The following is a 21337-nucleotide window of genomic DNA, read 5'->3' as shown; positions in this document are numbered from 1 at the left end:
TAGTCTAGAACACTAACAATATTTTATTCTTAATCATATGACAATAAAAATACAATCTCTTTTTTTCTAATTGTACACCTTGCCAATTCTTCAAATGAAATATTCACAGGTGCTTATAATTAAGAGGACTTGACGAATATCATTATAAAATTACTTATATTACACATATTACACAACTGTCAAAATAGTAGGTATTAACTTTTGAAATTAACGATATAATCTGGTTAGGTCTTTTAAAGCGTGCGTAACGGACTTCGAAGTATTTGATCTGAAACACAAAAAGAAAACATTCAATTTTTACATGAAAAGTTCAAGTCATTAATAAGTGAATTTTACACGTAACTAAGCTATTACTTTTTTCCAGTGACTGCATGGATGACTGCTACTAGTGCAGTACTCAAATGATTGGATTGGCATATTAAAACTTTCCAATGTCACATAAGAATAAGATACTTGATTACATCCAAAAAATTATAATAGTATAATTTTTAAGTATTTCAAATTTTCTTACAAAATGATTGTTGGCAGATCTAGATTAACTTATTGAATATAAGAATATTGTTACGAACAAGTCCACAAGGTCTTGTCATTTGAACAAGTAAAAGTGGTTCTTTTTATATTTTAGAATTCTATTTGCAATGAGAAATTTATAAATTAACTTACCTAACTATAGATTCGTGAATATTAGTTAGTTGTTGTGGTGTTGCTGCCATAATACCGCCGTTGCTATTTTTAGGTAACATATCGAGACCAGTGGCTAACCATTTACTTGTTGATTCTCTGTCAAAGTCCAATAATTGAACGAAAACGTCGCCAACTTCGCTTAGCATATAGGAATGCAAGTAAAATACACATGAGGTAATTAAAGTTGAGACTAGTTGTTGACCATATTCGTTAATTAGTCTGTTAAATAACAATAAATAATTTAATATCACACGCCGCCTACACAAATATAATAATATATTGCTATAATTTGATAGAATAAATGTATAATTTATAATAAATAAACCTCAGTATCACCAAAACTTGGAGCCTTCTTTAAGACCAAAAACCTATATACTCCGCAACAGGTTCTAGCTTCCTACATAGCCCAGATTCGTCCCCTTTGGAGTATTGCTCGCACATTTGGAGCTCGGCTACCAAGCCTACCCTGAGGATGAGGCGAAACGAGTTAACCTGGATAAACTTGGACAGCTTACAGCATAGAAGAAAGGTCAGTGACCTGACCGATACTTCAGCAGATGCTCTTCTGAGTTGTCCAATATAATCCCACCTACTCGACAAGCAGACATGACTCATGAAGACAGAGTTCGCCTGCAGACGCCCAGAACGTCAATTTATAGGAACTCCTTTCTTTAGAGAAGTGCAATTCTGTAGAATCAGCTACAAAGGCACGTCTTTCCCGAACCTACAGAAGTTCATGATGAATATCCACAGATATCTCCACACGGCAGGCACAACCTTCCTGTGCTTGCTATGTCTGCTTTTGTCCCTGTTTGCGAAATCGGTGCGTGGAGGATTCGGAGGAATAGCGAGCGAGATTTGGTGGTGTCATCCGGGGGACGCGTCTGAGGTGGCTGAGACACGTGGAGAGGATGTCTTCAGACCGATACAGTTCCTGTATCGATTGGAGGACGTTTGAGGCAGACCTGATCCAGCAGGGATTTGACTTTGGAGGCACCATGCTCAGGATAGAAAAGATTGGCAGTCGATTGTTGAGAAAGCTTGGTTCTCAAAGGACCGTAGCGCCGGTTAAAAAAGAAAGAAGTGAGAAAATGTGTGTACAAAAGACAAGAAAATACAGATATTAAAAGGATATGTGGAACATCACTTGTTTGTGCTGCTGTTGAAAACCAGTGATCATTGTTCAAACAAATTGCTGATTATGATAAACAATCACTTCTAACACAACAATTTATGTACCAAAAATTTAAACTTACTAACCTTTTAACCAACATCTTTCTAGTTTCATAGCTAGGATCTAATTTTCCACTCTGACCTTGATTAATCAAATCATAAAAGAATTTCATCACAGACATATTTGCTTCTTTGTGATCAAGAGTGGAAGCCATAATAGCACATTGTACAATATGCACTAGAGCTTCACACTCCAAAAATGCAACTGGCGCTCTTTGTATAAATCTCGCACATAACCTAAAACATAAATTTAAACGTTACATATTTTAATAAAGAGTTGTGAATCAATATCTTAACCATTGTCTGCTTTATAGCCTTTAGAAAATCCATAAGGTCACAAATATTGACAGTCCAGTAATTATAAAGGGAAAATCGAAATACTCAGTATATTACCACGTAAAAACTTGTATTGTGGAATCGAAAAATTTTGTCGATTTTCCGAAATATTCACCTAGTTTGACCTAAGATGAGTGAACTATGAATCTGAATAAAATATTATCTTACCTAAAAAAATCATCTACTGTATCAGGATGATTTTTCAGTCCATTTTCTTCCTGTAATAATTGAAAAGTAGGTTCCAAAAAAGCTTTCAACATATCTAAAAGTCCTTGGGCACAATTTACATCTGTAGCATATTCATCCACAAGTATACTACCTACATACAAAAAACACGAATGTTTGTATACACTATATATGCGCACTATCTGTCCAACTAAACTTTCTAAAAGTTCACGCACGTCTTGAGAGACACAACGAAGCATGAAACGTACAGAACGACAGCATCTTTCCATTATCCTAATGTCACTTTGGTATTTATCAAAAGTGCGTGACAGCACAGGCCATACTTCCATTATAGCAGGTTTGCATGGATTCAATTCACCTGAAACAACTTAAATAATAATACCAGCATCCAACAAAAGAGTCAATAATTATTATAAGATCAAATACTGAAAATCATTTCAAAATGTCATTAAGTGACGTTTATTCACATAAATATGTTATAAATATTTTACTTGATAGAAAATAAACCTGTCATTAAGTAACGTTTATTGATATAAATAATGTTAAAATCAAAATTCACCTACCTTCTGGAACATGTACATTTACATATCTAAGTACTGAGCTCAGTCTATCTAACCACAACACTGGATCAGATTTTGTTCCTTTTATAGGCCTAATATCTTGTTCAATCAATTGACAGATAGGATTGAGCTGCATAGAGCAAAGTTCTAGTAATGCCGGAGTAATTTCAGGATGAGGTAATCGACCTATTATTGAAGCTACCCCTTTCAGAAGTCCAACTGTAGCAACATTGCTTATTGCGAAGGTATCTGATTGATGAAGTAGCTAAACAGAAAATTGGGAATTTTGTAGATATTTATCAAACATTACGGTATTCGAGCATAAAATGGTTTATTTAGTATAATTACTGTTAAATTTAGTTATCTTTATGCAAATTATAGTAACATTAGAAAGTAATGCATCATTTTTAAATACATACAACTTGAAATCGGGATTTTAAATCAAGTGACCTCCTGTTATCTATATATTTTATAATCCTAGAGAAACTCAATATACTATATTATAGTGTAAATATATAGTCATACTTGTAAAAGAACTGGTACATGTCTTGGCATATGATCGTTGCAGCTAGCGCATATATTTTGCAACGCTACTGCTCCAGCTGCTCCTATTCCGGGTACGGGTAAACAACAAACCAAAAAATTTAGAATTGGATCCAACGTATTCGGATGCTTTTCTATCCATTCACATAATTCTCCTAATAAGAGTACTGATGTATATTTGACTGCTATGTGGGTGTTTTCTGGAGCGTTCAGTATAGCCTCTACCACCTTAGGTACTACTTCATTTTCAGTACTAGAAGAAAATGAATAAATGTAGGTAAAAAAAATAACTACAAATAAAAAAATAAATTAACAACATCTTCACTACATGAATCACTGTAAAAATCTATATCTACAAGAGTACTACCAGTATTATATTAGATATAATCACAAATATAATAATGAAGAACTATTATAATGCTTCTATTATAGTAATTTCTTTTCATGTACAACAATTTTAATGTGTGAATTTAAATAATGTATGAAGTTAAAATTAAGATATTCAATGTTTGATTTAAGTGTTATTAATATAAAATTTTTGTAGATAAATGATATTATAAACTTTTGTAGAATATTTCCTAGTGATAATAGTTTTAAAGTAATATTTCATGAATTAATTAGGGAATTATCACACTGATGAGTAATAAAAAGGTAATAAAATTCTTCATGTACAGTATAGTACAAACAAAATAGATATAGTAGGAACAGTGAAGATCTTCAAGTGGCACAATCTATGATTTATCAAAGACATATTTTCGACCATGCAAAACATTTCCAACACTGTTTAAGGAGTTACTCTTTAGACTTTCAACTGCTTTAAAACTATGTTCACTATAGGAAATAGATAGAAATCACAATACAAAAATCCGGTGATTAAGGTGGATGGTCTAGTGGAATGATGACCTTATCTATAAATCTCTTCACAATGGACACCAATTTAATACACTTCAGTTGATCTCATAAGAAGTTTATAAATCAGGCAGTAATACGATTTATTTGAGTATATATATATATTACCCCTATTCATTATAATAAATACCTTTACATCCTCTATTCCATTTTCTGATATTGTTTCTTTTTATGAAGAGTTGAATTTGACGAGAGCTTTGTTTACTGTGGTGTTTTTGACGAATTTTTGGGATTGAACGTGTCTTTATTTTTAAAATAAGTTTTTTTAAGAACTAACTCAATTTTTTATTGAATTTTACCTCGGTAAGTACGAATATATCATTAACTTGAGGATTTTTGTCATTTTATAATACTTAAAATCCCATGAGACGTGAAGATTGCAATGCATATTTTACTATAAGTTAGTAAATATGTTAAACGATAATACAATACCGTCCCATGTTCTTAAGCCTTGAATTAGGTTAGGTTAGGGCTAGATTAAAGTCAGCTTACACTTTTAAATAACATTAAGGAAAATTAGGATTACACATAGTATTATCTATACAGTATGATTTGTCACCTGTTGCTTATAATGTGGTATGTGAAATTCTTAGAAAACTGGTAATTTAATGTTTTATCATACAGGTTCTGAGTAATAAATATTTTAGAATGCAAAAAGTTCTGCATAATATTAATTTAAATATGATAAATTTCAGCTTCTTCAAGAAGTTTAGTAATCTTCTATTTAAGACATATAGCTTATCCCAAAAAAGTTTCTAATATAAATAAGTTCATAAAGTGTAATTTTAATTTAGTTAAGAGGATACCCAGTTGATGGACTAAATATTTCGTCACTTTTGTGAACTGCATATATATGTAATCCTGCACACAATTTAATCACCAAGTATATTAATATTTTTAGCAAAAGAGTTTTGCTAAATATGTCGATTACCAATTCGTAAAAGGCAGTTCTTTGAAATATTAGTCACAACTATAATTTTTACTGAGGTGTTAGAAATTTTTATTTGATTCATATGAACATTGTGCTGACGTATTAGTCACGTGATAAAAGACTTCCACTGTTTCTACTTCATAGTATAGTTAATAAATCTACGTGTTCGTAATATTCTCTATTAAAATGTCTGTTAAACAAATTAGCTGAAGTCTACATGTTTCATTTTTGCGATTAAATCCAAAGTTGATGTCTATTGATTTGAATCTGTGAATAAATTGAGGCATCATAATTGAATCCATCAAAGTGTAATAAATAGGTTTTCCTAACAAATATATAACAAACACAGTCATTTTGATTACAGTGTTGTGTTTATTTTGAATTTTTTTTGGGGAAATTAATTCGGGGTTCACACCAGCAATGAAAATTTAGTGGTCCAAAAGGACCACCTAAGTTATGATTTAGTGGTCCAACAATATAACGTGGTAGACAAAGGTAAAAAAATTAACATATGCATGCTACACAGACTTTTATACATATTTTTACGGCATATATAAATTCTTTTATGCAAAAACAGCACAGTAAATATAAAAGATAGGTTTTTTTAAAAATATTTTGGGCGACAAATTTGTCGTCGATGTGTATGATTTTGGCGACATTTCTTGATGATTTGGCGACAATTGTCGCTATGTCGCCATGCTGGCGTGAACCCTAGAAATTATTCATAAAATAAAGAAAATTATTAGTCTTTATAAGTTAAATGCTGCTCACTACCAAAATTCATCATTTGTATTGGATTATGTTCAAAGGTGAATGAAGTAGTACAATCAAAAATGAACAAATTTGTACATAATTATAAATGTAATATCCCAAAGCAGGAAGAAAATAAAATGTGTATGAAAAGACTGACAATATACAGGATATTATTAAGTTATTATCTCTTTAATTATAATAAATTAAATCATACAACATTTATTTTGGTGAATACTTTCTAGAACTTGAGTATAAATTTTTTTCTTTATTGTAACTATACTACCCATGAGGCAAGCAAAGATATTTTTGGAAGTTTATGGTCAGAAATTAAAATCTCAGAATCTGAGTAAAAATAAACTTTGCTTACTCACAAGAATCCTTCTTGGCATTGCTAAATCAATCGATACCTAAGGACTAGAGTGGAAAAAGCAGCGTGTTGATTCTGTGATTTATAGGTCAATATATAAATTATGTACCAAAGCACAACACAGCATAACCTTAGTGCACATCTAGGAACTTAGAACTAAAAGAGGATTGGAAAATCAGCTATAAGTACCGAGACATCTTTGCTGTTGTGGCTAGAAAAAAGAATCACTCATAGATTCATAGTTACACATTATCTAATTTTGGGGTTTTACCTGAGGAATGTTAAGAATATAAATGAGTTTGTTGAAAAACTATACTTACGGTAATACACTTTTAGCAACAGACTGCATAACAAACAGAGCAGCTTCACTAGAATCCCATGTAACACCAGGAGATTGCAAGTTAATAAACATCTGTCTGAAACAGCTGCTACTTCCCACTATAAAAACGACGTCCTTAATTAAATCCGATACCTAAAGTAAACAAAATAACTCAAAGTTTATATAAAATTTAAATCAATTTACTTTTAATCTAAAATCTTTAAACTCGTCTCCATCTTCTAAAAGTCCTTCGTTGTCTGGCTCCATTTGACAATGTCTGCAAAGTGCTGTAATCAATCGTTCCACATATGGTTTAAACAGTTCAGTTAATTCTTTGTTATTCTTTTGATACAATTCTTCACTCAAGACGTACCATAAGTTGAATGTGATTTCTGCTATCTAAAAATTGTAAGAAATAGGATGCTTGTAAGAGAACGATTTATTTATGTAAACAGTTTACTATTAACTAAAAATTGAATTACAGCAGAGCTCCGTGCATACTTTGTAGGGTTTTAGAAAAATATAAATTTGAAAGAAGCAATTTAGACTTGCAATTGAAATCGAAGACGCTAAAATAAAAAAAAACATTAATGACCTTAAAAGCACAGTAGACTGTGAAAAATGATAATGACTTTAATGAAGGTGAGTTATACACTGAAAAGATCAATAGTTTTACAAATATAAGGTTTGGAAGGTTTGGAAGAAATTGAAATCAAATAGAAATATATTGAATATGATCATGAAGAAAAAGGGTATCAGGTTATGGATAACCAATGATAAGACAACAAACAAAAAAAACCGCTGAATTGGTAATGGAACATTAATAAGAAAAATAATGAAGACAAAAAATATTTTGAAAATGAAGGAGGATACCAATAAAGAACTGGGTAAATCAAATTAAGGAAATTTGAACAAAAAAAGAGGATTAAGGAAGATGGAATGGATAGAGTCCAAAGATCTCTTGTAACTTGAAAATATAAATGGAAGATTATGTTGATTATCTCAAAAACCAGACCTTTTTACATAGTAAAAGTATATATAAAGAAAACAATGAATATAGTTGCAGCATAAAAATAATTCATTGAGAAGTAGCAGATGTGTGTAAAATTTGTTTCCTGATGTAATCATATGGTACAAAAACTAATCAGATGGTCTAAAACAAAATTTCACTTACTTCATAATCATGGTGACCTACACACATTAAAACCAAATCCAAAATTTTTATGGCATAATGCATTTGTTTTACTGTACTATTTGAAATGATTTTTTCTAGAAATGCTTCCGCCAATTCAGTAAATAATCTACAATAATCCATAGATTTTCCCTGATCTTCATTGGCAACTGATAAGTGATAGGGTACTTCCAAATTTATGATATTATTAAAAAGGAAATTTTCTAATTGCATTTGGTTATTGTTATCTTCCAAACATAATAGGAGAGTACATATACAATCAGTGGCAGCCTCATGAAAAGCACCTAAAAGAATTTCCATTAATTAATGTTTTTAAAGAAATAAGGCAAAAATATATTGTATTATATTGTAATCCTACTTATCTGCTGATTACCAGTTGCATCAAGAGCTTAAGTATGTGTTATAACTTTTTATTTTTTTTTAAATCATGAAAACAACAAAATTGGAAAGAATTTGAAAACAGAACCAAACATGATAAATAAGAGAAAAATTTTGCACAAATAAAAAGAATAAAGGTAAATAGAAAGAAGAAAATAGATGTAATAGAAGACAAAGATAATCAACCCCAACAGGGGTAGACTAGACAGATGTAGATAGCAGAATCTAAAGAAAGTTCATGAAATGAAAATGAAGATACAAAGTTGGAAAAAATGGGTAAAGAATAGCTGCCAAAGAAACCTTATATTTAAACAAGAAAAGAAGGGAAAACTAAATACTAAACTAAGAAAAAAAAATTTGAATTGATTTGGTAGTGACTTTATAAAAGGAATATGGATAATAGTAGAGGAATTAAAAATATCTATAGAGTAATACAGTCTATAAGAAGCATAAATAGTTAGGGGGAAAGTAAAAATTGTAGGAGTTACATGCAAGGAGTTTATAATGGAAAAAAACTAAAGCAAGGAGACAATTTAAACCCACTACTGTTTATAATTATTATGGACAAGAACTGAATCAGATAAAAAAACACTGAACCTCTAATGACAATGTTTGAATGTAAGAAAATGGATCCTGTAAAAATGAGTAGCTTGCTATATGCAGATGGTGTGCTCTTGATAGCAAATTCTAATAATAAATTTCAAAAGTTATATAAACTGTAGGTAATGAACAACAATCAAGAAGACCTATGTTATATAGAACTAGATATAACAATGTAGATACAACAGACAGCAAAATTAAGAACAGTAAGATATAGAAAAAATACTTACTTTAGAAAAGTAACAAAACAAGAAACAATAATAGAAAAAATAAGTAGGAAACAACTGAATTCATAAAGACATAACATAAGAGGCTGCAAGCACCATTAAAAATGAAAGAAGATACCAAATAAAGAAAGCATTGACAAAGAATAGGGGCAAATTTGGAGGAATTTAGGAAGATGGTTGGAGAAATAAGTACAAAAGGGAACAGAACTCTAAAGATGGAAAAGGAAAAGAGAGGAAGAAGGCAATTTCAAATTCATTCCCAATATTGCTAAAATATAAATTATACAGAAAAAAATAAATTAAGTATACCTGATATGGTTTTATCATTTTGTGGTTTAAAATTGAGTATCTCAAATGCTCTGTTAATTACAACATTTTCTCCAAGATCATTCAAACTGATTGCACCAACTGAAATCCATGTTGTAAAGCAACGTAATACCTTTACGTTAAACTGAACATGATCCTGCCAATTTTCATAAAGATTTGAGCAATATTTTAAAAATTCGTTGACAACTGGTGCACAAAATTTCATCTCCTCTAATACTTCAACTCTCCTATTTTCACCTAACCTACAATATAATATAACTAATTGATATTTATTTGAAATTTCAGCATAACTAACTTACCTCACAGATCTGCTTTCTAATTCTTCGGGAAGTACAGTTAAAATTTCTAGTAGTGGCCAAATGTTGTTCTGGGAGAATCTGTTTATCAAATCCAATGTTGGTTTTTGCCAAGAAGGCATTTGTAGTGCCAAATCTGCTAAAGCAACACATAATTGCGTTACTATAACAGTACTAGTGCTTTCATTGATTTGACTAATATGATCAAGTACAGAATCTCTTAATGAATCATGTACTTCTGGTGGCAATTCATGAAAAGATTGATGAATTTTTGTTCTCATAGTCTGTGCAGCAAAGTAACATGATTCTAGATCTTGTTTTAGATGTAATAATTCGTCTGCAATTGTCCAAGCATGGACCTAGAAAATAGGAGTAAAAATAGAGTTACTTTTAATTAATAAATTACATACGGATTTTTGGAGTTCCAAAAGCCATTGGGAAGCTCTTTCCTTTTCCCTAATGTTTGGGTTGTTGTATAATGCAGAAACTGCTGATATCACCAAATCTAAAGATGGTTTTTGATCCATAATAAATTGTTGTAATGATAAAATGACTAAAATATGCAAAAATCAACTACATTGGTTAAAAAATGCATTATTTTAAATATAAATTGTCAAAAACTGAATTTTCGGTCTCAACATCGATAAAGTAGTTATCATTACTGTCAGAAAGTAATTTTTGGTGTTCTGTCATTTTTGACGCTGTATATAATGACGTCATATATTCTCGCAACCAAGATATGGCAATATCTAAAAACTAGTTAAATATATCTAAATTTCTCCAATAAATTATTATCTCTACATACAATTTACCCGTTTTAAATTCACTACTTATCGTTTTTATCATTTTGCTGTACAGGAAAACCATCCCGTTACATCTTTTGTAGACCACAAATTGTATTAAGTAAAGAAGAAGAATTGATGATGGGATTTCTTTCGAATTAATCTGATCTACTCGTGATTCCAATTCCTTGTGCGTTATGGAACAAAAATTACTTACGAGTAATAATGTACATCTACTAATTCGTGGACTAGTTTTTGAAATTCAAATGACAATTGTTCATTAAATTTTGAAAATGTGTAATAACGTATAACAATATGATATGAATAAAAAAGAATGACATAAATTTATTAACGAAATCGATTCCGACATAATAATATTAAACAATCCCCAAATCTTGTTTGAAAACAATCAAATTTAAATGTCAGTTTAAAGTTTTGAGATTGATCTTAAAATACTAAATGTTCCTTGATGAAACGTAAGTCGAACTTTGTAAAATACTATATTGTTAACATTATAATTAAAATTTTATTGTAAATACTTTTCATCATACTTTTTGGTGAAATGTTAACATAATGGATATTATAGATCAAATTTATAATTCTACATTTTCAATTAGGTTCAGTAGCACTAGACAGTTAAAAAACAGTTTAAAGGAAAGGGATGTTAAACATGTAAAACTAGATGATTTGAAACGTTTATTTGAAGTTTTTGAATTTCGAGAACAAATTGGCCATGGCACTTTTGGGATAGTAGTTCAAGCTATAGATAAATTAACAACTAAAGAATATGCCATTAAAATTGTTAGCAAATACTATGTAAGTACTGTAGATGAAAATAATGCAGTAATATAAAGTATTTTTTAAATCTTTAGTCAGGAACTGTGAGTCTACAAGAAGTTTACAGAGAAATAAAGATATTGAAATCAGTTTTTCACCAAAATATTATTTTGTTGGATAGAGTTTATGAAACTTCAAAAAAAATCTATATGGTATTTGAATTATGTCGTGAAACTTTATTAAACAAGTTTAAAAGTTCATGTCCTCTTTCCGAAAAAACTATTAAGAAAATAGCCAAACAACTTATTAGTGCTGTTAAATATTTACATAAGAATGGTAAGTGTTTTATATAGGTCCATAACTTTGTCAACATATCGGAATCAAAGTTCACATATTGGAAAAGACCCTCCAGGAAACTGTTCACAAACGATATCTAAGTCGGTTGAAACACAAAATAGAATCGTTCGTAAACGGTAACTGCCCGGTTGAAACATGTAATTTCTATTGCGCAGAATCCCCACCGTACCAATGATGGTTTATTGACGGCTTGGAACGAAACGATTCAAAAATTTCTATTCCCTATTTGAACATTCCATAATTGAACAAGGGAAAAACGTTGATACTTATATTATTGTATTTTCGTTTTGTTTTTGGTAAGCAACAAATTACCAGTTGGCTTGACACTCGGTTTCTATCATTGAAATTATTCATTTCTTATCAAACAATCCGAAGTTTACGCTCTACATCAAAGAGGGCTTTTATAAAGATTTTCCGAGGGTTTCTGTAGCTTATGGCCAATAAAATCAATCGTTTATTGAGCTCTGTGAACCTATGTATTGTTAATTATTATTTTCATCATTCCTCCTACCTATCCCCTGACGAGGTTCAACCAGTAATGACAAAGCTTCTGTACTCGAAGTTAAAAGTTTATTCAAGCTCTTTTAGAGGCTTTCTACTCAAATGGTATGATTAATTTTTACTTTTTCCCTGAGTGACCATGATTGATATTTCTAAGGTGATGATCTAATTTGTATTGAAACAGTTTCCTGTTTAATTTTTTCCCAAAAAGCTGATTTTTCGATACCTTGTGCCCTTATTCAGTTGTAATGATTAAATTTAGTGCTGAATAATATTTTCAGTCTTCTGTATCTGATTAGCAGTTTTGAATTTTCAGAATTTTTTTTTAATTTATTACCATTCCTGCCATTTGAGATTAGTAGCTAATTTGCAATAACTTGGTTGTCCTCTAAGTGGAAAATTTATGTGACGATGCCAACTTTATTATAAGTTAGCATTTTTTTTTTTAATGGCTGCAGCAACAAAATTAATTTTGTAACATGCAATTCGGCTTGTTACATTTTTCTTTAAACATTTTGATAATTCCCTTATAATTTGTTATGGACCTTCCACTCTATACAAAGATTTCAATAAAACTTCATTCTCGTTGCTAAATCGTCCTCTATATTTTCTACACTCTAAATGTGTTTAAATCAAAGTAAATTTAGTAAATTGTGGCTATATTATTCTTTATTAATTTCCTTTTGTTATAAGCAAATTTTCATGTAAATTCGTATTTTCTGTTTATTTGGTGAACAGAACGAATAGAATAGAACAAATTCCTGTTTGGTTATATTTAAAAAAAAATATTATTCAGTTTTTTATATGTAGGAGCAGAAGCTCCTTTTTATTCAAATCTGTTCTACCTACTCGTTCCTTCTTTAGTAATTTCCATCTGTATTCCTGGTCCCTTCCTAATTTTATTTCTTTTCAGCAGTCCTACATCTGCCAGGTTAAACCACATAAAGGACCCAACCAGAACACCACCTTCTCATTAAACTTTTCCTCCCCTTCCCTCCAACAGGAAAGTTTGTAAACTCCAACAACTGGGAACCCAGTTGAGTATAACGAGATGGTGAATAAGAAAGGGGACGGGAAATTAGTAAAGAAGGAACGAGTAGGTAAAACGAATTTGAATAAAAAGTAGCTTATGCTCTAGCATGTTCGCCAATAAACAGAAAATACGAAAATGCGAATTATTATACAAAATTTGCTTAAAACAGAAGAAAATTGATAATAATTGGAATGTTATGACCACTATAAGAAAAACTTACAAGCGAATACAAAAATATCACCACAAATTTCGCTAAATTTACTCTGATTTAAATACTTTTAGAGTGTAGATAGACAGAGGACGATTTAGCAACGAAACTGGAGTTTTATTGAATTCTTCGAATGGAGAGGGAGGTTGATAAAAAATTGGCACTAAATTTTGAAATTTGATTCCGCTATGTTGACAATGCTAGCTTACTGGACGTTAAAACTATTTATAATTTGTTTAGATATCGTTCACAGAGATATAAAAATGGAAAATATACTATTGGCAACTAATCCAGATGACGAATCTGACGAATATTTTATAAAATTAACAGATTTTGGTTTAAGTGTAATCAAAGTCGGATCTGGCATTAGGGGTATGTTGAGAGATAGAGTTGGAACAATTTTATATATGGGTAAGTAGAGTGAATTTACAAATATTTACCTTTTATTTTTATACATTTGAATCATTTGCATGCTGAATGAAGTTACAGAAAAAAAATTAATCTGCAGTACCTTGTAATTTTGATTCTCTTACTCAACACTTGCAAGTGTTTAAATTTTCTAGATAAATACATTAATAAGACATGGTCAAGTTTTGGTAATTATACACTTTCACGGTCACCTGATTTTTTGGCTCTAGATAGTCGAAAAATGGATGGATTTTAATGATCTTGGTCTCAAAATGTTCCATTTTACGGCGGATTTATAAAAAAAATTAGTAGAAATAGCTGGAATGAAAATTTCTCATAGTTTTACTGTTTTAAATCGTAAAAAAACGGTTTTGCAAAATAATCCTTTACTAAAAATTATGGTAATTATACACTTTCGCGGTCACCTGGTTTTTTGGTTAGGTTAGGTTAGGTTGGCTCTAGAAAATCGAAAAATGGATGGATTTTAATGATCTTGGTCTCAAAATGTTCTATTTTACGGCGGATTTATTAAAAAAAAATACGAAAATTAAAAAAAATAAATATTTTTTACAGTTTCATGAAATTAACTTTTTTGAAATTTTTTTTTCAAAATATTCATTTTTTTATGTAAATTGCGAAAAAAAAATATACGAACTTGATTCCACGACGTCAGAAACAGTTACGAAGGATTATATGTAGAAAGTCATTTTTTTTGCATCTAAAGTCATGAAACTGTAAAAAATATTTATTTTTTTTAATTTTCGTATTTTTTTTTTTATACATCCGCCGTAAAATGGAACATTTTGAGACCAAGATCATTAAAATCCATCCATTTTTCGATTTTCTAGAGCTAAAAAACCAGGTGACCGCGAAAGTGTATAATTACCCAAGTTTTTTGTTTCGATATTATTGGTCTTAACTAGTACATTAAACATGTGATGCGAAACAGTTCATCTTCCGGTGTCAATATTTGATTATGTAGCAAAAAAATACTTAAAAAACGTATCTCTTAGCTCATATTTTCTTGTAATGAGCGAAATATTACTCAGAAGTCACCACGATGAGGTGACTGCGTATTGACTTCCACCCACTTTCCACTCTAAAAAATATACGTACATATTCTATCTGTCTAATTTACCGGCTTAGATTCATTTTTGGTTTCAAAATTCGGCATAATATTTCGGAGTTTTAATTTTTCCCAAAATAAAACTATCTATAGCCTCATATCCTGGTACAAATAGTGCGACTTCAGTGACAATTTTAACACAACTCTCCACCGCATGGGAATAACAGGAAAATCGTAGAAATTCTGGGACATATCGTCTGAACCATTTTCTTAATTTATTCATAATTCAATAATGAACAGAGGTTTAGAACATATACAATCATTTCACTTTATACACTTTCATTAGGTTTAGATCTAACCACTACAATCTTTCTAACATAAGCCCACATTTCAAAATCGGCATAGTCCTCCAACGCTCATAAGACTGGCAACGTTGTCGAAAAAAATTAAACAGAAGCATGTTCGTGCTTCAGACAGTTGTATCTATGGAGTGTAGAGAAGGAGTAACATCTCTTATGGACGGTACGTTTAAAATATGGTCTGAATTCTATAGGGATAATACGTGTCGCTGATTGTACTATGGGATTGAGATCTGAAGTTAAACACTTACTATATCTGAAACTAGTTTCAGATTCTAGAAACTAACGAAAACAGAATATTATATAGGTGGTGAAAAGAATTGAACAACGTTTAAGAATATTAAAAAAATAGTAAAAAAAGAATACCCTCTATAATCAGCGCCACCTATTTTCCCATCAAAAATCAGCTCACATTTTTTAACCCAGAGATGTTCCTCATCTACACTCCATAGTTGTATCGGTGTCATGATAACACGTACTCGAGTAGACGCGTTTCCAAAATGCATAACAGATACAAGTTCACGCTTCAAAAAAGAAATTCATTTGTTACAAACGTGGATTACGAAACCGATGTTTACCGAATTCCAACAACAATTTCCGAACTCACTGGTATCTAATCGTTCAACAGTGTAGACGTAACAAAAAATGTTAAAAACAGGCTCAGTTGCCGACGCTCCGCTTTCTGGACGATCGGTATCTGTAGCACTTTCTCAACGAAACTCTCTCTAAAATGTAATATTTTATAGTTTTTCTTTATTCACTGAAAACGATAACTTGGTTATAGAAACGCGCCTCAGACAGTATAATTGTGAGTATTGTTGTAGTTGTAGTGTGTGTTTCAGTATGAATATCACAAACGGTTCCAGAAATTTCAACTTAGTATAGTAGGACAGTTTAGTTTCACATAAAGTCTCTAAAAACCATATTGTCACCTGAAAGAAACCTTCTAATATGAAACAGTCACATGTATTTCATATTTCCAGTCCTTATTACAGTATACAATCAAATTTGACAACCTACAAAGGGTTGATGTGGTGTAATGTTATTCGCTTTTGATATCTGTAGACGGAACCACTCTAAACAACAATTTCATGTTTCCAGCGCCAGAAATATTATTGGATCGCACCTACAGTGAATTGTGCGATTTGTGGTCGATAGGTGTCATATTGTATCTGCTTGTATTCGAAAAGTACCCGTTTTCATCTTCAAATGAAAAAGAATTAATGAGAAAAATATGCGAAACCGAACCAGATTATGTTATAAAAGATATCAATAACGATTGTATAGATCTCCTAAAATCGATATTAAAAAAAGATCCGGCCGAAAGGATAACAGCTATGGAAATGTCGAAACACCCTTGGTTGGAAAATAGGGTAACTAGAAGAAAAGATCAAACTGTTATTGATTACATGAAACAATGGAAAAGTGAAATGTTGGTAAATAGCCTTATACTAATTGATATTGTTGTAGCGATTGTATCAAAGTATTTAATATAGAAATTATTTAGATAAAAAAGCTTCGAAAACCATAATTTCAACCCTTTTGGCCATTAAAAATATTTACTAGAATTTTTCTTTTTTTTGTTCGTACAAACAATTTGAAAAAAAAGCTGATTGAATGTCATTATTTGGACATTTTCAACAAACTAATAAAAATTTCTAGGTTAGATTAAAATTCCCTTTCTGCTGTCTTTGTAACGTTGCTTGAATTTCACAATTAGGACTCTTATACGACCCCTCTTTTCTGAGTTATATGCTTTTAAAGTTGCGAAATCAGAATTGATTTTTAAGTATATATTCTAAATTATACAATGGAAATTGGTAGCTCATGCCCAATGGTTAACTTTTACAGGGACAACCGGTACAATCTAAACATAGCAAAAATAAATTTTTCAATCGATTTTCCAAAAAAAGTACTCTTTGTTTAACTCGATAAAATTTATGGTTTAGGGGAAATCTAGATTTATAGATCTTTGTACATGCCAAGGAAACCGTTCGCCATAAAAAGACATTCAGAAGAAAATTTATCATAAATTGCAATTATTTATTCAAAATACTTACAGAAGGTATTAAAACACGATCAAACATTACTAATTGAAGTGGAAATTTCATTGGTTAGCCTACAATTTATCAAATAAAAACAAAAATAAAATATGATAAATGTTTGAAATGGGCATCTTGCATTTCCTGAGTCTATATCTTTGAACTGGGAAGAGCATTCCAAGATTCTGTCTTAGAACGTGGCAATAGAAGTTTATTCTATCGATCATTTTGTTTTTTGTGTTTACTGGTGTTGCATATGCCAAGATTTTAAGATATCCCCCAAAAAGTGAATCTATTTTATTTAATTCATTGCAACGTGGTGGCCATACAAATAGACCTTTCCGACCAATCCACCTATTAGGAAAAATGTAATTTTTTATATTTTAATTATTAATCTCTTTCAAGTTTTTTCTTATGCCAGTAATATGAACTTCGATAGTATGTGTACATATGTTTATTTATTTATTCATTAGTTCTCCAAAATATGTTGGAATGTGTTTTAATACCTCCTGTAAGTATTTCCAATAAATAATAACGATTTCTGATAATTTTTTTCAGAATATCTTTTTAAAGCGAACGGTTTCTAAAAATCTACATATTCCCATAACCATAAATTTTATCGAGTTAAACAAAGAGTACCTTTGGTACTTAATTTGGTATTTTAGAAAATTCTATGTATGGTTTAGATTATTTGACGAACAATTCAAATATTTTCTCTAAAGCTGTCACAACTAAAATATAAGTTTGGCAACTAAGTACTTTCGCTTTTTACCGATAGAGAGCATTGCTCTATTTTTGAATAACTTATGTTAGTGCTGTACTTTGACATTTGCCACGTGATACTGGTCACAATGACGTAACTTTAAAAGCAAATAGTGTGTGATTTTTATTAAAGCTATTAGAGGTGGGTTAATTTTAAATGGAGTACAGAAAGGAACATTTACGGCATATTTCACTATTTTTATTTCCTTAAAAGAAAGGTGCTGCGGCTCACAAAGAAATATGTGAAGTTTATGGTGCCGATTGCTTAACAGAATTGGTTTAAAAAATTCCGTTCTGGAGATTTTTCCCTCAAAGATGAGCAACGTTCTGGTCGGCCTACTAAAATTGATCACGACCAAATCAAAGTCATAATTGAAGAGGATCGTTATGTAACTGTTCGAAAGGTTGCGAGAGGCTTAATGTATCGCACACAACAATTGAAAAACACTTAAAATGTCTTGGGCTAGTTAATAAGCTGTATATTTGAATACCTCACGAATTGAAAGAAATTCATTTAACACAAAGAATCAACATTTGCGATATGCACCTTAAACGAAATGAAAAGAATCGTCACTGGTGAAGAAAAATGGGTCCTGTACAATAACATAGTTCGAAAACGATGAACCGGCACAAACCCCATCGAAAGCTGAAAAACAACAAAAAAACTCTTGCTGTCATTTTGGTGAGATTACAAAGATGTTGTCTTTTTTTAGCTGCTTCCAAGGAAAAACGATCAATTCTGATGTTTACTGTCAACAATTGACGAAACAGGATGAAGCCATCAAGGAAAAACGGCCAGAATTGTCGAATCGGAAAGGTTTAGTATTCCACCATGATAATGCAAGGCCTCACACATATTTGGCAACTCGTGGGAAACTATTGAAGCTTGGCTGGGAAGTGATGCCACATGCCCCATATAGCCCTGATCTGGCACCATCTGATTACCATTTATTTTGAAATTTGCAGAATGGTCAAACTTTCACAAACGACGATGATCTTCAATCGCACCTGGTTCAGTTTTTCGCTGATAAGGATCACAAACATAGTTAGAAAATGATAATGGAGGAAAGATGAACCACCACAAACCACAAAAACAATTTTAAAAAGCTCATGCTATCAGTTTGGTGGGATTACAAAGGTGTTGCGTTTTTTAAGCTGCTTCCAAGGAACCATAAGATCAATTCTGATGTTTACTTTCAACAATTATTGAAACTGGATGAAGCAATCAAAGAAAAACGGCCAGAATTGTCAAATTGGAAAGGTTTAGATTAACATTTATTTCGAAGTTTGCAGAATTATTTGAATAGTTAAACTTGCACAAACGACGATGATCTTCAATCGCACCTGGTTCAGTTTTTTGCTGATATGGACCAGAAATTTTATAAGCACGAAATCACAAAGTTAAAAGAAAGATGGCAAAAGGTCATTAAGCAAAACGGAAAAGATATAATTGATTAAAAACTATTCTTTGTTAAAAAAAGCGTTATTTTATTCTACAAAACCGAAATTACTTTGTCGCCAGCCCAATATTATATTATAAATTATTATTAAGTAAAATTATTATTTTATATTATCTTATTCAAAATTGTGTCGCTTTGTCCATAAAATTGTAAAATTTTCTTGTGACAATAAAGCTTAACAAGATGATTTATCAAGGAAAATTATAATCTAATTGATTTAATAATTTTATTAATATTGTTTACAGCATTTTATCTATTTCAAAACGCTTTTTTAGAAAAACATATGACTGATTGATATCCACCAAAAAATTTTTTGTTCCATAGCTCGTTAACGACCGTTAATAACGAATAATTGAAATAAATTGAATTGTTCTAGAATTTAAAAACAATTTTTTAAGACAATGGCTTTAATATTTCAGACAGTGTCCTCAAGTTATTTTGACGTAACGGGAATTATACCCATAGTGAATGACGATTTGCTAACTTCCTCTAGGACAGAGTACAATACAGCTCAATTATCTAATAGACCGGTTTAATTGTTCCTAATAATCCAACGATGTATTTTGTACCAAATTGAATTTTTGAATAAATGAGAAATATTACAAAATTATGTATGGTTTTAATTAATGAAGGCTCAGAAAATAAAATAGCGTTAGTCACTTACCTAGTAATACTTTGTAATAGACAGCATTAACAAGTTGGAAAAATTAAATCACGTACATAGGATCATAGTTACGGCCTTTATCTTCCATGATTATCCTCGAGATTTCGAGAATTTTAATTCGAAAAATTTTTGTGACAACTTTATTCATGAATATTGCGTCGCTCGTGGGCCAAATTTTGAGGTTAGAATTTTTTCTTACATGATGCGCATATACCTAACAACACCATCACAAGCCCCCCGGTGGAATTAGAGGCCACTGTAGGGTCCTAAAAATATTTCGAGCCCAATTCAATCATGGGCACTCCAAATCTGGAAGATTCTCGGAAAATTACAGCTCCAAGTTCAATATTGAGAGATTGCTGGACCCCTCCCCAAGTAAGGGGAAAGTAGTACTACCATACATCAATGACTAGGGTACGTCAAGACGTGTCGCGTCGGTGTAATAACGTCCCAAAATGTCGAAAAAAACAAATTTTTCAACTTTGGAATTTTTTCCCATAAATTTTCCCCCACGATTCCCTCCAAATTTCGTCCATGGGATTACGGATTTTTTTTTAATTCAAAATGTTCTTTCAGTTTTTCCGCTATCGGTAAAAAAGTTGCATCCCCTCAAGTGCGGTGCTCTGAAAATTAAGTTACAATAGACACAAAATCCTCCAACTCCGTCAAAATTGTCCCTGAATTGTCCAGAGGTTTTGGCCAATTGTTCTGAAACTTGTCACGATGATAGTTCAAAGCAAGCTGATTAAGTTTCAATGGGCACAAAACTACCGTTGAATGGTGGAAGGATACCATGAGAGGGGAGGATTCGGCCAGCTTTTTTAAACTTGGCACAATGATAGTTTGAAGCAAGCTGATTAAAAGTTTCAATGGGCACAAAACTACCGTTGAATGGTGGAAGGATACCATGAGAGGGGAGGATTCGGCCAGCTTTTTTAAACTTGGCACAATGATAGTTTGAAGCAAGCTGATTAAAAGTTTCAATGGGCACAAAACTACCGTTGAATGGTGGAAGGATACCATGAGAGGGGAGGATTCGGCCAGCTTTTTTAAACTTGGCACAATGATAGTTTGAAG

At 31.2% G+C, this 21337-nt stretch overlaps 2 protein-coding genes across 3 annotated transcripts; one reads left to right on the top strand and one right to left on the bottom strand.

The window, feature by feature from the left end:
- Nucleotides 1–10528, bottom strand: LOC130452873 (transportin-3). The gene is made up of 12 exons (XM_056792359.1): nt 10252–10528; nt 9845–10200; nt 9528–9787; nt 7996–8297; nt 7026–7220; nt 6823–6974; nt 3525–3795; nt 3003–3264; nt 2422–2797; nt 1945–2154; nt 664–903; nt 1–268 (listed from the first exon to the last, which is right to left on the bottom strand). Exons 1-12 carry the CDS (start codon nt 10366–10368, stop codon nt 208–210), a joined length of 2802 nt encoding a protein of 933 aa, XP_056648337.1. The 5' UTR covers nt 10369–10528; the 3' UTR covers nt 1–207.
- Nucleotides 10529–10793: 265 nt separating this feature from the next.
- LOC130452937 (serine/threonine-protein kinase 33-like) lies at nt 10794–20206 on the top strand. Of its 2 annotated transcripts, none has more exons than XM_056792478.1 (6): nt 10794–11099; nt 11241–11439; nt 11496–11736; nt 13740–13910; nt 16434–16768; nt 20016–20206. In XM_056792478.1, exons 1-6 carry the CDS (start codon nt 11083–11085, stop codon nt 20130–20132), a joined length of 1080 nt encoding a protein of 359 aa, XP_056648456.1. In that variant the 5' UTR covers nt 10794–11082; the 3' UTR covers nt 20133–20206. The 2 variants fall into 2 exon arrangements, with proteins under 2 accessions (XP_056648456.1, XP_056648457.1); XM_056792479.1 differs by having other exon boundaries at nt 10822–11099; nt 16434–16764; nt 20016–20158.
- The last annotated feature ends 1131 nt before the right edge of the window (nt 20207–21337 follow it).

Source organism: Diorhabda sublineata, chromosome 2 (assembly GCF_026230105.1).
Source record: "Diorhabda sublineata isolate icDioSubl1.1 chromosome 2, icDioSubl1.1, whole genome shotgun sequence".
Taxonomy (NCBI): Eukaryota; Metazoa; Arthropoda; class Insecta; order Coleoptera; family Chrysomelidae; genus Diorhabda; species Diorhabda sublineata.
Note: the sequence above shows the minus strand (reverse complement) of the source record. Positions and strands in the feature narration are given on the sequence as shown.